At 42.6% G+C, this 13648-nt stretch overlaps 1 protein-coding gene across 1 annotated transcript in view; it reads right to left on the bottom strand.

Moving 5' to 3' along the window:
* The window catches only part of fam20cb (FAM20C golgi associated secretory pathway kinase b), a 56099-nt gene extending 43242 nt beyond the window's left edge, over window positions 1-12857 (bottom strand). The window contains exons 1-3 of the mRNA XM_031739668.2: window positions 11571-12857; window positions 11207-11382; window positions 6721-6799 (exon numbers count right to left, since the gene is read on the bottom strand). Of these exons, the coding sequence (XP_031595528.1) occupies window positions 6721-6799; window positions 11207-11382; window positions 11571-12082 (767 nt within the window). The 5' untranslated portion in view covers window positions 12083-12857. The remainder of the gene's footprint in view (window positions 1-6720; window positions 6800-11206; window positions 11383-11570) is intronic.
* Between the last annotated feature and the right edge of the window lie 791 nt (window positions 12858-13648).

Genomic DNA, 13648 nt, shown 5'->3' with positions numbered 1-13648 from the left:
TGCAGAAGCTGAAAATGTGATTTGTATACATGGTATTGGTAAATAGCAAAAGTCATTTTTACAGTGTTTTGATCAAAGATGTGGATGATTTTAAAGTATCCTACATTTCACGCAAAGGTGAGCCGAGCTAGGTTTGAGCATGGATGGATGGTTGGAAGGTAAAGATGGACGATATCAAAGTTGACTGTAGTAGTAAGTATAGCTCACAGTTACCATTTATTATTATTAGCTCAAAGCAGCTCGTTTCGCCATTTAGACTATTTTTCAAGATTCTAGATCCTTTAAATATCACGTAATCCTACTCAAACAGGTCAGCTACATTTAACATACTAGCATTGTTTGGCTTGTTCGTGCTGTTGGCTGTGAATTGAAAACGATATAATGTTTTTATAGGCGCATAAATGCTAAAAACGAATCATTTTATCCTGTTGCTATGTAGTTGCTTGGCAACGTGATGATTTCTAATACAGATTTAGAACCTTCGGGGGCCTAAAATGTACCTGTGTGCCACACTTTGGTTGAAAGATGTCATTTCATATATAAAACGACAGGGCAAAATGACTCAACCAGTCCTGGTGGAGAGGTTATCATCACATATGCAGAAGCTTTTGTGGATGACTCCACCACAGTGCCACAGAAATGCAGTCCACTGTTTTGTTCAAGGCCAGCACGGCTGTAAAACATAAGTAATAATAATAATAATTAAAATAAAAAACAGCTCACTGGTTACTGGTTGATGTTAACTGTTAGACAACATCACACTGGGCACAATCTCCACAAACCTCCAACTTACAAGTGCAAAAGACACACCAAAAGTCTGTCTTTGTACCTCTTTGGAGGTTTGAATTTTGTGTGTGTTTTAGGTCAGTTTTCATCTATTTGCAGGTACCATGATCATTTTGTGTTTCTTTGCTGTCATTTAGCATCTGTTTGTGCTCAAATGCATCTTTTTGAGGCTTTTTTTGCTTTTGCTGCCATTTTGCATCTAGAAATAGTTTGCAGTAATTGTTGCAATGGTTTTGCATATAATACAAAACCAGTGTGACTATGTCTCATTTTGCTTTGTTCTACCTGTCAGGTGTTTATTCTTGGTTTTAAAAATTCTGATTTTAAAAACCACTTTACAGGAACCCTACAACATAACATACGACATAACCTTACGCGCTCCTCCTGAGAATTGTAACTACACGTCGATTTGAGGAACGCGATTAGCCTGTTCAGCACCCTCGATTCCTCCTGTACATTTCCAGCTACTTTTTTGCTGCAGTTTTTTAAATTTATCAGCAAGAGAAAAACAATCACCACGTCAGGATGAGAAATAATAATCATAGGTTCAATATAAGGACTCGCAAATTTCCTGAAAGGAGATGTTAAGAATATTGGAATGGGGAATGTCCAAAAAAGCAGAAAAACTTGAGTCATAATTATATGTGCACCCCCCAAAACATTACCACAACAAAAGGGAAGGAAAAAAGTCCTAGCATGTTATTTTTTCCTATCAGCTTCCATCGCATGTAAAACAACAGGACACAACCACGCACTAATTAACACATAAAGCACCAGCACAAGCATAAATGTAGGCAATTGCCTACGATGTAATCACTTACACAGGCTACACTGTAGACTCTAGAAAGATTCCCTGTGAGTCTCAGGACCACAGGACCAGCTTTTGGCTCCTCATCCAACTTGAAAAGTTTTTTCTTTCTTTCTTTTTTTGCCGCACTAAAGGCAGAAATTGTGAAATTGCTGTGAATCAATGTTCTTTCAGTCCAGACCACAGACATAACGAAAGCAGAGGATGACAAAGATGATAATTGAGCTTACTCATCCAGCTGAATGCTGCTCAGGTTACAATGGAGTTGTTGTTACAGACATTGCACAAAGATGTTTTCATCTGTCTGCTTAAGCAACACAGGGCTGGGCATCAGCTGGGATTTTAGCCCCATCCCGTAAAGCCTCTCGGATCCTCCAAGAGCACACAGACTTAACAAATATTGCAAAGTAACCCTGGAGTTAGATTAGACTAGTTAAGACTGGGTTTATTTCATGTCTGGAAAGCTGGACCACAGACAGCAGATTTAATGGTCTGATTCATCCCTATTGCATCAGTACAGACAGATACTGTAGGCCACTTTGTGGTGACCCAGTACAGCAAGAAGCTAAATAAATATCTGCCACATTCAAGTACACGCTGAGGCATACTTTGCTTCTCCAAATGCATAAAGAAATACTGACCGTAGCATCTGATATTGACTCTAACTGAGGGGATAAACAGGGGAAAGAATACCTAAAGGATCGATACAGAAGGTCTGTTAATGGATTTCTGCATTTCTGCTGTTCAGTAAAGAGAGAAAAACACACGGCAGACAGTGTTGCATGCACAGAGGAGGAGAATGATGGAGAATGCTAAAAGTGAGAAAGAGACAGAGGAGCTGATAACCATATAGAGAGCAGGAGCGAGAGTGCAGTTTTACACAGATATGGATGGTTGGAGGGTCGATCGTTACCCAGACACTGCATGCATGCCTGCCTGCCTGCCTTTCGCTGCCTGATTGCCTGGCACACATTTGCATTAGAGCTGAGAGGAGTCGAGCAGAAGCGCAAAGCCAGAGAAGTCTTTGATCTCTCAGCCTCTGTCTCTTTGATGCACCGTGTGGAAACACACCAGCAGATTTGGGAACGACGGGATGATGTTGGGTGTTAAGTGGATGTGTGTGTTTTTTTTGAGTGTCTGTGTATGTCATGTGTGATCTCTGCGAGGGAAATGATGTACATATCTGGAATGACTGTGCAAATCTGTCAAGAACTTGATTGCAGCCCAAATGAGCACACACGCACACGTACATGTCTGCATGGGTTGCCCTATTTTGTTAAAGACAAGTGCATTCAAGTTGGAGGAAATGAAATAGCTCCCCTTCGCTCCTGCCGTTCTTCAGGATTACCAAACATCACAGCGGCTCCGACAGCCACGAGTGTCAAGCAGCAGATTTACATCCAACACCATCGGCCCGTGCTTTTCTCGGAAAATGTCATTTCACATTTTGCGCCTGGGTTCAAATTCGAGGCAGTGCACCGAGATAATCTGTGGATTTGGACTCCGTGCATGTATTGACAACGCTCTCTCCCCACATCTCCTCATCTGTCTCTCCTTCCTACCCCCTGTCTTCCCCAATCCACCCCACCTCACCTCCCCAGACTCTCTCTCATCCTTTGCCTCCTCTCTCCTCATTCTTATCTCTGCTTTTCCCCCGCCTGTCAAGGATGATTTCAGGCTTGTTGCGTCTGGCCTGACTTTGTGGGGTGCGACCGAAACAGTAATTACAACAGTCTCTGAATAGCTTTTCCTCCCTTCCTCCTACCTATCATCCGCGGGCTTAACCCCGCTCTCCAAACTGACATGCAGGGGCCAGAAAAACAGCCCGCGTACAGAACCATTAACCCACAATTAAATCACAATCACAACAGCAAAGGACGGGTGACATTTAAATCCACCAATTGAGGTGGAATTAGGAGCAAAGAGCACTCTTCTCGAGATGCATTCTCTTCTAAATATGATGGTGCAGACAAAGGAAAAGTGAATTAATAAAATATTTCACAGTATGTGGGCCAAAGGGGGGCAGCTGGGAACGACTGGGTAGACATTTACAGGTTAAGCCAAAGGGGTTTAAAATTGTCTGCACAGGTAAATACAGGTTACTGTAGTTCAGTGATTCACAAGTGGAATAAGATTAAAAACAGAAATGAGGCAAAGAACAGGGGCTGAACCATAAGGCTCACAGGAATTGTGGCACCACTTCACATCGGCATGAAAGCCCGTCGCCCTCATTTTTATGATAGAAATATAAAGAAATATAAATATCTAGCATGTTAGCTGACTTTTTCTACAAAAGAACCTAACGAATAAATCTACGAACAGTACTGCTTCAAGACCGAAGGCCTTGCCCTCAAGAACCAGTGAAGACGGAAAAGTGGCGGCTTATAACTTTATCACCACCCTTAAACTTGCTACTTAATATAAAACACAAGGTACAATAGGACAGATAATAGGACTGGTATTAGTCTTGGCACAAATTGAAAAAAGTTCTGACCTAATGAAGAATGAAGGTTATCAAAGTAATTAAAGCTCATCATAGAAGAGAGGGGAGTGTCTGTACCCGCTTCATGGAGAAGGTAATGTGCACTTCAGTCCAAGAAGAAAAGAAGACGTTATGCAAACATCCCAAATATCCATCACTCTTTCTCTTACATGAATCGTGGCAGTAGGTTTTGTGGCAATTCAGTTAGTAGTTAGTCCAAAAAAATTGACCTGCTGGCAATGTTCCCTCGAATTTTTCACATGTCTGAGCGAACACACAAACTCCCTGAGCGATCCCTTGGACCACTGTGAGCGACATCAGACGTGTGCACTGTGGTCACGCCGGGATCTAATCCATCCAAGTTACATGGTTTATTAAAATAATCAAATTACAGCATTTACATTTATGTTAGACTACTTTTAATTAACTGCTTTAGCCCACTTACAATGAAAATGTAAAAAAAAATCTAGTCATTGTTATTGTTATGACTGTTAATCCAGTCATGTTAACACTATTGGAAGTAAAAATAACTTGAACTTCAATTTTGAAAACACAACTTTCTTTCTTTTTTTAAAAAAAAGCTCTGACTTGTATTATGAGTCTGTGGTCTGGGAGAGAGTCTGTAACTCTCTGTCTGCAAAATATAGTATATAATGACCAATGCTGGGCAATTAATTATATAGTTACTACATCAAAAAACTAACTCAGTTTGGCAAACAACAAAGATTTTTGCAGCTATTTTTTTTTTTAAATGCAGCCAAGGCGTTTTTTTAAAAACATTTCAAACTATTTACAGAACAATCAGCTGTTCTGCATCAAATCTGATGCCACACAAATTATTTGTGCCACTCCTCCAAAAAATAATTTCTGTCCACTATGAAATAAAGGAGAACAACAGCCTGATACCTGCAGGCCTGACAACAGGAGATGTATCACTGCTGTAACACCTGTAACATTCAGCAGCGGCCTCATTGTTCTGACGCACACAGCAAAACTATTGACTACACTACACACTAACTACACACTAACTACACAAGATTTGCGCTAAACGTCGCAAATCTCTCACATATCAAAGCACCGCCGTCACTCCTAAAACTTCCCCCCGTTTCTTAACAACTAGATGCCACGTTGCCATATCATTTTTTGATTGGTCGACATGGTACTTTTTTGGACGAATAGGAAAGGGAGAGGGGGGTGGAGTTTGTTTTTGCTCACAGGCGGAGAGCGCTTTCGAGCCTTTTTCCTTATAAAACGCCGTTTTTACCGTTTCTTCCCGCAGTAAATATAAACAACGACAGTATTCAGGAAGAAAACCAAACATTGCAGATATTTTTATCATAACTCTGGTTTTACGTGGCCTATCAACACAATTTAAAAACTGGTATAAAGTCCACACTTTTTCCGTCAATTGTTCCGTCTGTCCTGCTCACGTCTCCAATGGTTGTACACGTTGTCATTAACGTGGCTTCACTCCACATCAGCCACGCCGTTTTGCTAGCTAAAGCACCGGTGTCGGCACATAAGGACGCTGTCATAGCCTGTCAACGACGTTGATTGGCTGCGTATATACGAATGTAAATCGCATTATTGGCTGGACTATAGGATAAGGTGGCATCGTTCTAATACAATATGGGAGCAGCCAGTCACTTACTGACTAACACTGCAAAACAGAATTGTTAAAGTATTAATTTTAATTTCAATTCAGGTTAATTTTTTTTGTGCCCACACAGATTTTCTGTGCGCAGAGACCGTGCCAGCAGTGCGCAATTGCGCACGTGCGCAGCTTAGAGGGAACATTGCCTGCTGGTGTACTTTAGTGTGGATTCGTCATCTGGGAGCCATGGATGTTTTTAGTAGTATTAGCATTTACAAATGCCTTGTTTAACCTTTGCTCTGGACCAAAGTCTGGCTAAAAGGTGAACCAACCAACATTGCCACCCCTGCAGCCATGATCCTGATCCCTACCTCAATCTTACCAACAATCACCAACAATCTATTAAGATGAAATAGTCCAGACAGGCAAATATCAGCAACAATACATTTCTACTGGATTATGATAAGCTGGATCAACGGTGTCTGCTTACATGTGGCTCACATGCTGACAACAAGATAGGGACATTTAGCTTGAGTAGATGGCGCGATAATATCTGGACACAGAAAACTAATCAGATGGAATCAGTAACAAAATGTCTCAGGCTGAGAGCCGAAGGCCTCCAACATGGCCACTGAAGAATGTGATGTGTCATCCTAAAGCTGCGAGAGGTGAAATGCCTATTCAACATTTGGCTCTGACACAGCAGAATGATGTCGGCCTTCAATCTAATATCAAGGTTGTGCTGAAATGAAAGCAATTTGATATTGCCAGAAAGGAGAATGAGGAAATGAGATTGATGTTGTGAGGAGAATGGGTAGGTGGTGAGATGCGGAAAAAAAGGAAGTGAGCCAAGGCAGAAAGCTGCATAGTTCGTGTTTTATGCTGAAATGGCACTCGAGCTTTAATACCATATGACGAAGGTCGTTTTTTTGTTTGGTTTTTATTTTCTTAAAGAGAGCAGGGTCACAACGCTGAACTTCATGTGTGGTCGAGCAGGAGAAATGTACATTTAGCAGGAACGCACACCTCAAAATGAGAAAAAAAACTTACTTCATGGGTTTGAATAGTGCCTGTCCGTAGTTCTGGAAGGTCATGATGAGCTTCAGCTGAGTGCCTCCAGATTTCATTGCTGTTGGAGTCAAACAGACAAGACCGCTATTAACTTCAACTGATATTAGCTACACATGTTTTGCGGGTATGTTGAAGAAATGAGTCGTAATACTGTAGATGCCCTGAGATAAACTGACCCACTGTATATAGGTTTTGGTTAAATCAAAAATTTCTCCCATTAAAATTCTGTATCATACCTTCTTGCTACTGTTTCTAAGTTTCTTTCTAAGATTTATAGCGCACATATTATTGATTAATATTGTTTGCACTACTCTCTCGCACAATCTCAGTCTTACTTTTTACTCTTTAACTTTAACTTAACTTCACTTTTATTTTTTATTTTCTTTGTTTTTTTATAATCATTGTTGTGTATGTATAATTTTTTTTCAGGTATCTCACAGTATAAAGCGCTCAGTAAATGCCTGTGATGCTTTCACTATAACTATATTGTTTATTTATTGTCGACTACACTATTTGAATGATCTACTCTGCTGCTGCAACATAAAAATTAACCTCAATAAAGTATCTATCTATACTGACTAGCTAATATCTCGCTTGACTAGCTAGATACTAGCTAGTGGTGTTAGCTACTTTTGCTAGCTAACCTGCAAAATTTAAACTTAAGCTAGGTATAGTTTTTAGCTCAGCTAATTCAGTAAGCTTGCATATCACAATGAATAAATAAATAAATAGAATAAGTCATAGCCAGTGTTCAACTTTTGCCCATTCCAAGTTTGCAGCGTAGCTAATTTGCCTTTGACTGTACTGTACTTGTTTTGAACTCTGGCTCTAAGAAAATTTAAATCAAGTCTGTGCTCACTGTTTTCAAAGTTTACTGAAAAACTTTCTCCTTAAAGCAGCACAGTCAAAGATTAGTCTGCTCATTATAGGACACTGTTTTAATGTCTCTTTTACACTGCCTTATTTTTTAAAGAGAGAATTTACCATTGTAGGGGGAAAAGCTCAATATCACTCTCTTGTCTAAATATTAAGACTAAGCTATTTACACATCAACAAAGCTAGTAATGAGGGCTCACCTCTCAAAGGACTTTAAACTACAAGTTTTCATTTTAAGCACACATTCATACAGCACTTTATACACTTGAAGCACTTATATACCTCACAAATGAACCTAACATACATGCCTTTGAATTACCAAAGGAAACCCACGCAAACAAAGTCCCTGCCGGGGTTCAAACCAGGAACTTTCTTGCTGCGATACAACAGTGTTAAACACTTTACCATCTCTCTTTATGCTATGGAACCAAATGTCATCTTTTTAAATGCATATAATAAACTTGCATTTAAAAACACTTGTCACCTAACTTTATGTAGTCATTTCACACATAGTAACACTAACCATACATGTGTATTAATGCGATTCTTTAGCAGCAACAGACTTTGCGCCCTTTGTTCTCATACATCATAAATTTGAACTATGTTCTGCTTGGATTTACCAAACCTGTAGATGGATTAGACATGATCTCGTTTTAAATGGGAATGATTTGATTTACACTTCAGCGACATCTCACAGCACAGCAGAAACATCAATCTCCTCTGCTATTTAAGTGAAGAGCCCCGCTGCATATGTAAGCTCATACACGAGTGGTGGCGATGTGTCTTTTCTAAGCCAGTTATGTTTGTGTGCTTGAACTCCAAAAAGACCGAGAGCTGATGTCACAGTGTTTGTTTGATGGGAAAGGATAGCGAGAGGGTGAAGGACACCCAGCGCTCGCTGCTCCTCTGCTGTTTACTCTCCCCCCCAGTATTCTCTGGGGGGGTCTATCCCTCTGTTTCTGTGTGTGTGTCTTTGTGTTTTTTTATTCATCCTTCCATCTTTCATGTTCTCTCCCTTTTTGAACACGATAATGCAGTCTAAAGGCCCTCGTGGGACTAGCTGGTGCCAGAATGACAGGCAGAAAACCCACTGAAATTCACCAAAAAAAAAAAGGAGCAGAGATGACAGAGTGCCCGTTATTTCCTACACACTGATCGACTGGAGGCTGTTTTTCGGTGGCGCGTTGCCAGAGAACGACCTCCTCTATCAATGTGTTCATTTATATTTACATACATGAATCATGACGACAAGCAGACTGTTTACAGAAAAATAGAGGCAGAAAGATCAGTGTCCATCTGCCCCCCCACCTGCTGCTGTGCAAAGCTGTGTGTGTGCTTGTGCAGACATTTGGGATATCTCAAATAATGGATACCCCTGACTGTAGTCGCTAGGAACTCATGCATGCAAGGGGCCATGAAAATAATGTTTCAGCTTCGACTCTCAGCGAGCAAACCGTATTCACTGAGCCTCCGTGTTGCAAAGTGTTTACCTGTGTCTCTGCTCGGGCTGTGAGCTTACAGGTTCATCCTATCAGCTTCGATATCGTCTTCTTTTGCATGCTCGGTCTTCATATAATACATCCAAGATCTCCTATGCCGAATTTGAGATAATAGATGACTGCTGTTGGCTTCTATTGGTAGTCTGCCTGAGGCCTGTGCTAAGACTCTGTAATTACTGAGCCACCATGTATTTAGCTGGCAAGAGATGCTGAGAACTGCTTCCGCTATCCACCCAGGCCGACAGACAGAAAGCAAGAGGGAGAGAAATCTGAGAAAATTATGCTGCATGAAGGCTAGTTTCATAAGCATACAGCACTCCCCAACAATTTTTTAATCTTTGCTGCAGACCACTTACATTTTAGTCACCGGCAGAAAAACCTGAAATCTGGAAATCTACCTTTTTACAGCGAGCCAATGATAGGAGACCTTAAGTCAACAAGCACTCTTGGAATGCAGAAGCTAGACTGAGCCAAGAAGGAACAACAAAAAGAAAGAATTAGATTCAGTATAGGCAGATGACCCAACACATTATCACCTCTATCAGGTATCTACTGACACTTTCTTCAAGTATTTAGGGGTTCTCTGCCGCTTGCTAGGTTTACGGCCCACCTGCCAATCAAATAAAAAGTCTGAGTTTGATTTGATTTAAACGGCAGTGTAGCTGTGTGATTTGCATCGAGACCAGGTGTTCTCTCGGGCTTGATGTATTCCACTGCGACGCTTTTGTGGAAATACATGAGAAGAGACCGGGGTGTTATATTATACCTTCAGCCTTGTGAGGCGGGAGCGTGCGAGCTGATCAGATTCGGCGCCCGCAGCTCGCTTGTGTGTACAACTTTGAGATCGAGGAGCACGCTTCGCAGTCAGTTAGCAGCCCCTCCTCACAACCGCCGGCCCAACTTGGGCTGCTTACGCGAGCATGCAGATGAAATTTGTTTTGTGCGGCTTGCTGTACTTTGGGCTACTCTTTGTGCCACTTTCGCAGGTCCTCGCCGATGAAATACTTTAAGATACACTCGTCCCTTTTTCCGCTTCAGGTGGTATTAAACAGTTGTTCACATAATAACTCCACCCAGTAGTGTAGAGGGAATCAGAGCTGAGCATTACAGAGCAGTCAGTTCAACAGGCTCAGCATGCAGCGACTGAAAAGTGATGATCAATAAAAGGCACTTCAGTTGCAACTAGGCTTCGTTTTTATCCCAACAAGCAGCCTTGAAGCTTTATCTGCTCCTGTAAGATTATTTTCTATCCACTCTGATCATGGTTTTGAAATTGCAAAACTTAAACACGTATAATAGAAGTCCAGAGGATCATCACGCATACACTTAAATAAATATTTAGAAAGTGTGTGCTCTTGCTGAAAAAGAGGTTATTTAGGTTAAAGCTCTGTAAATGTTTGTGGAAAGACATCAGCATCGGTCGATGTTGGCCTTCTTAACCTGAAAGCAAAAGAGTTTTCTTGTTTCTTAACATATCAATTTTTGTGCTAGCTTAACATTCAGAAAGGAAGGACTTAAAAACTGTACTTAGAATTTTCTCACCAGCAATATCGGCATCTGATGTGTTTGCTTATCGGCACTGTCCACACTAGTTAAGCCATTTAATAACAGGTCATTATTTTAAAATGCCAGGAAAGAGGAGAACTGTGTAAACTGTAATTAAAAATGAGACATCTTTGTGATGATTGGGTGAGCTGACCCAGTCATCACAAGAGATATCTTTATTGGATTGCACAGGTTTTAAACCGTGAGCACAACAATCGGTATCTGTGTCCATCAGCAGACACTGGCCTATCAGCCTGTTCTGAAGTAAGACACCGCACTCCCTATAATCTCGTTTTAGCGGTTCACCAAATGACACCGGAAAAGTGGCTGAGCTGTTTCACCTTCAGCTGCAAAATGCACAGATTTAATCCACACACGCTGCAGTGACGCGTGTCAGCCGAAAATAAGTGAGAAACGTTTTCTGTAGTGTCAACATGGTGTCTTCAGACCAAATGTAATTTTGACCCTCCATCTGTTCGCTGAAGCCCACCTGCTGGTTTTTGTTTCGATCAAGCTGCCCCCCTGTGCTGATTTATATGACTCACCCACGCTGGTGATCCTCTGGGTAGCCAGGTCCTTCAGGAGAGCATCGATGACCGGGTTGTGTCTGGAGTACAGCTCGTATCGATTAATCCCAATGTGGAAGCGGAGCCAGTTGGGGTAGGAATCGGCTGTCAGCTCCCCAGTCGGGCTGAACTCGTCTATGTTGCTCTCCCCAGCCCTGGAAGAGAAGAAGAGGGACAAGGAGAGAACAGAGAGGTAGAGATTGTTATTATTAGTATTCCTGTTGCTGGTAATGTTATTACTGTATTATTGCACATGACTGAACTTTACTGTAATGTTCAAAGAAATTATGAAATATTTATTTGTATGTTTTGTTGCATTAAAGTTTGGCTTTAAACACTTTACCATGCCTGATCCTCTGCTGCTTTGGGGTCAAATCTAATGTCTGTGTTGACGTTGAACAGCGTGTCCTCGTCTGTCAAAGGCGGCAGCGACGTTTTATACAAGGGATGGTCATACAGAGCTGACAGCCTTGAACCTTTAGCCGGCACGTTCTTGGTCACCCCGGCGTCCTGTATGAATTGCCTCTTCCTGTCACTACGTTGGCCCTGATGGTCAAGTCTCCTGAAAGCTTGGGATTTATCTCCTGCAACCGGGACCCTCTCCAGGGAGTGCGAGGAAACATTTGAGCTGGGCTCGTTGCTGAAGTCCTGGAGGATCCGCAGACTGTGCTTGTTAGGCCAACCCTGCTTGCCCCAGCTCTTTGGCTCCTCGCTAGGCGTGTGCGAGCAGGAGCAGCCGGTGCTGCCGTGCCTCTCCAGCTTTGGTAACAAGTCTATCATGATGTGCATGGAGCATGCAATTAGGAACACCATGAGGATCAAAACCCGGAATTTGCGCAGGAGTATCATCTTCATGGTCTCCCTTTTGAGTAGATGTGAGTACTTACTGCAAATGATCAGCACGCAGATGAACAGGCTGACTACATCGCTGATGATGTTTATCAGACTGGACGCCAATCTAATGAAATACACATTAAACACGTAGGACCCATCTTCGCTTGCCGTCTTGAGTAAAGGATTCAGTGTTCAGCCTTTGTATTTTCAACATCAGAGTCCTGCTTGTGGGTTTTAGGCGAGATCCCCGAAGCGCCAAATCATCCGCAAGAGTCCAGGTAAAACAGGTCGAGTCGCTTCAGACCAGCGGTCGATTTGGTCAAGCCTCATCCTCTTCGCACTGGCCCCGGTCTCCTTTCCTTGTCAGCCAGTAAAATTATCAGAGGGAATGCAGGTTACAAGACGGGTGAAGCAGCCGGGACAAGAAGAGAAAACGATCCGCTAAACGTCGGTGCCCGAGAGGTCCGACAGCGCGCATCGATCTCACCGACCAGCCTGCGCAAGGAAGAGTGGCCTGGTTTAGCCGGGACGTCAGCCCGGAACAGACACACGAGAAGTGCAGCTCTTCACATTTAAGTGTTGTTTCTGGGGGAAAGTCCCCGGGAAGTAGTCGCCGTGTTTGCTCCAATTCACCTATAAGCGATCCGGGATGCGTAATTCTGCCACATCGAGAGCCGTCAAACCACCAGAGGCGAGCCAAAGGAGTAAGGTAACAGGAGACCGAACTCTCCCTCCCTCCCGGGGCCGGGCAACCTTTAGGAGTACAGCGGGACAAGAGAACGCACCTCTTGTAGAATGTGTGAATCTGGGTGGGTGTGTTAAATATGATGATGAAGCCGAGGCTAGATCCTGCCTTTGCGCAGCGTCACAGTGCACAGATTGGCTGAGGAGGGAGAGAGAGGGTGAGAGAGGGAGGGAGGGAGAGCGAGAGAGAGAGAGAGAGAGGGGGGCGGACAGTGAGACCATGTGAAGCATATAACTGCTTGTCTGTATTCCTCTTGGAATAAATCCTCATTGCACATCCCGGCTGCGCAAGAAGAGGGCGTCTTTCTCCTGGCCAATATCCAGGCTGGCTCACACGCAGCAGCAAAGCGTTTTATTTTATTTATTTATTTATCTTTAAATCTGAAATTCATCTGCTGGAATCCCTCTGAAATGTCTCCTCCGAGACGGCACTCAATCCATCGATGATACATTAGACAGGCCTATTAGACCGCTCATCAGTCTGAGGATCCAGTTCCATCCTCCACTGCTGCCACTCAGCAGCAATCGCATCTTCAATAATGTTTAAAGGCTGCATGAAATGAAAACCACAAAGCACCTTTCAGCGCTGCATTCTGAAGGCAAAGAAATGACTTTGGCAGTAAAGAAAAATGAACAGGCTCCTTGCTTTCCTGCTGCCCTCACCTCAGACCTATATAGCATACCACAAAAAGCCCATTTACTAAATACTGAAATGAGAGATTCTTCTTCTCTTGGCCAAACTATTTGGCCAGCTGAGTAATGTTTCGTCTTTATGGCTAATTGAAGCGACATTAAGGCTTCCTCCACCCTTCCCAGTGGCTGTAAATAGGTGAAAAGAAGCAA

The sequence above is a fragment of the Oreochromis aureus genome, linkage group 8 (assembly GCF_013358895.1).
Source record: "Oreochromis aureus strain Israel breed Guangdong linkage group 8, ZZ_aureus, whole genome shotgun sequence".
In the NCBI taxonomy this organism is placed as follows: Eukaryota; Metazoa; Chordata; class Actinopteri; order Cichliformes; family Cichlidae; genus Oreochromis; species Oreochromis aureus.
Note: the sequence above shows the minus strand (reverse complement) of the source record. Positions and strands in the feature narration are given on the sequence as shown.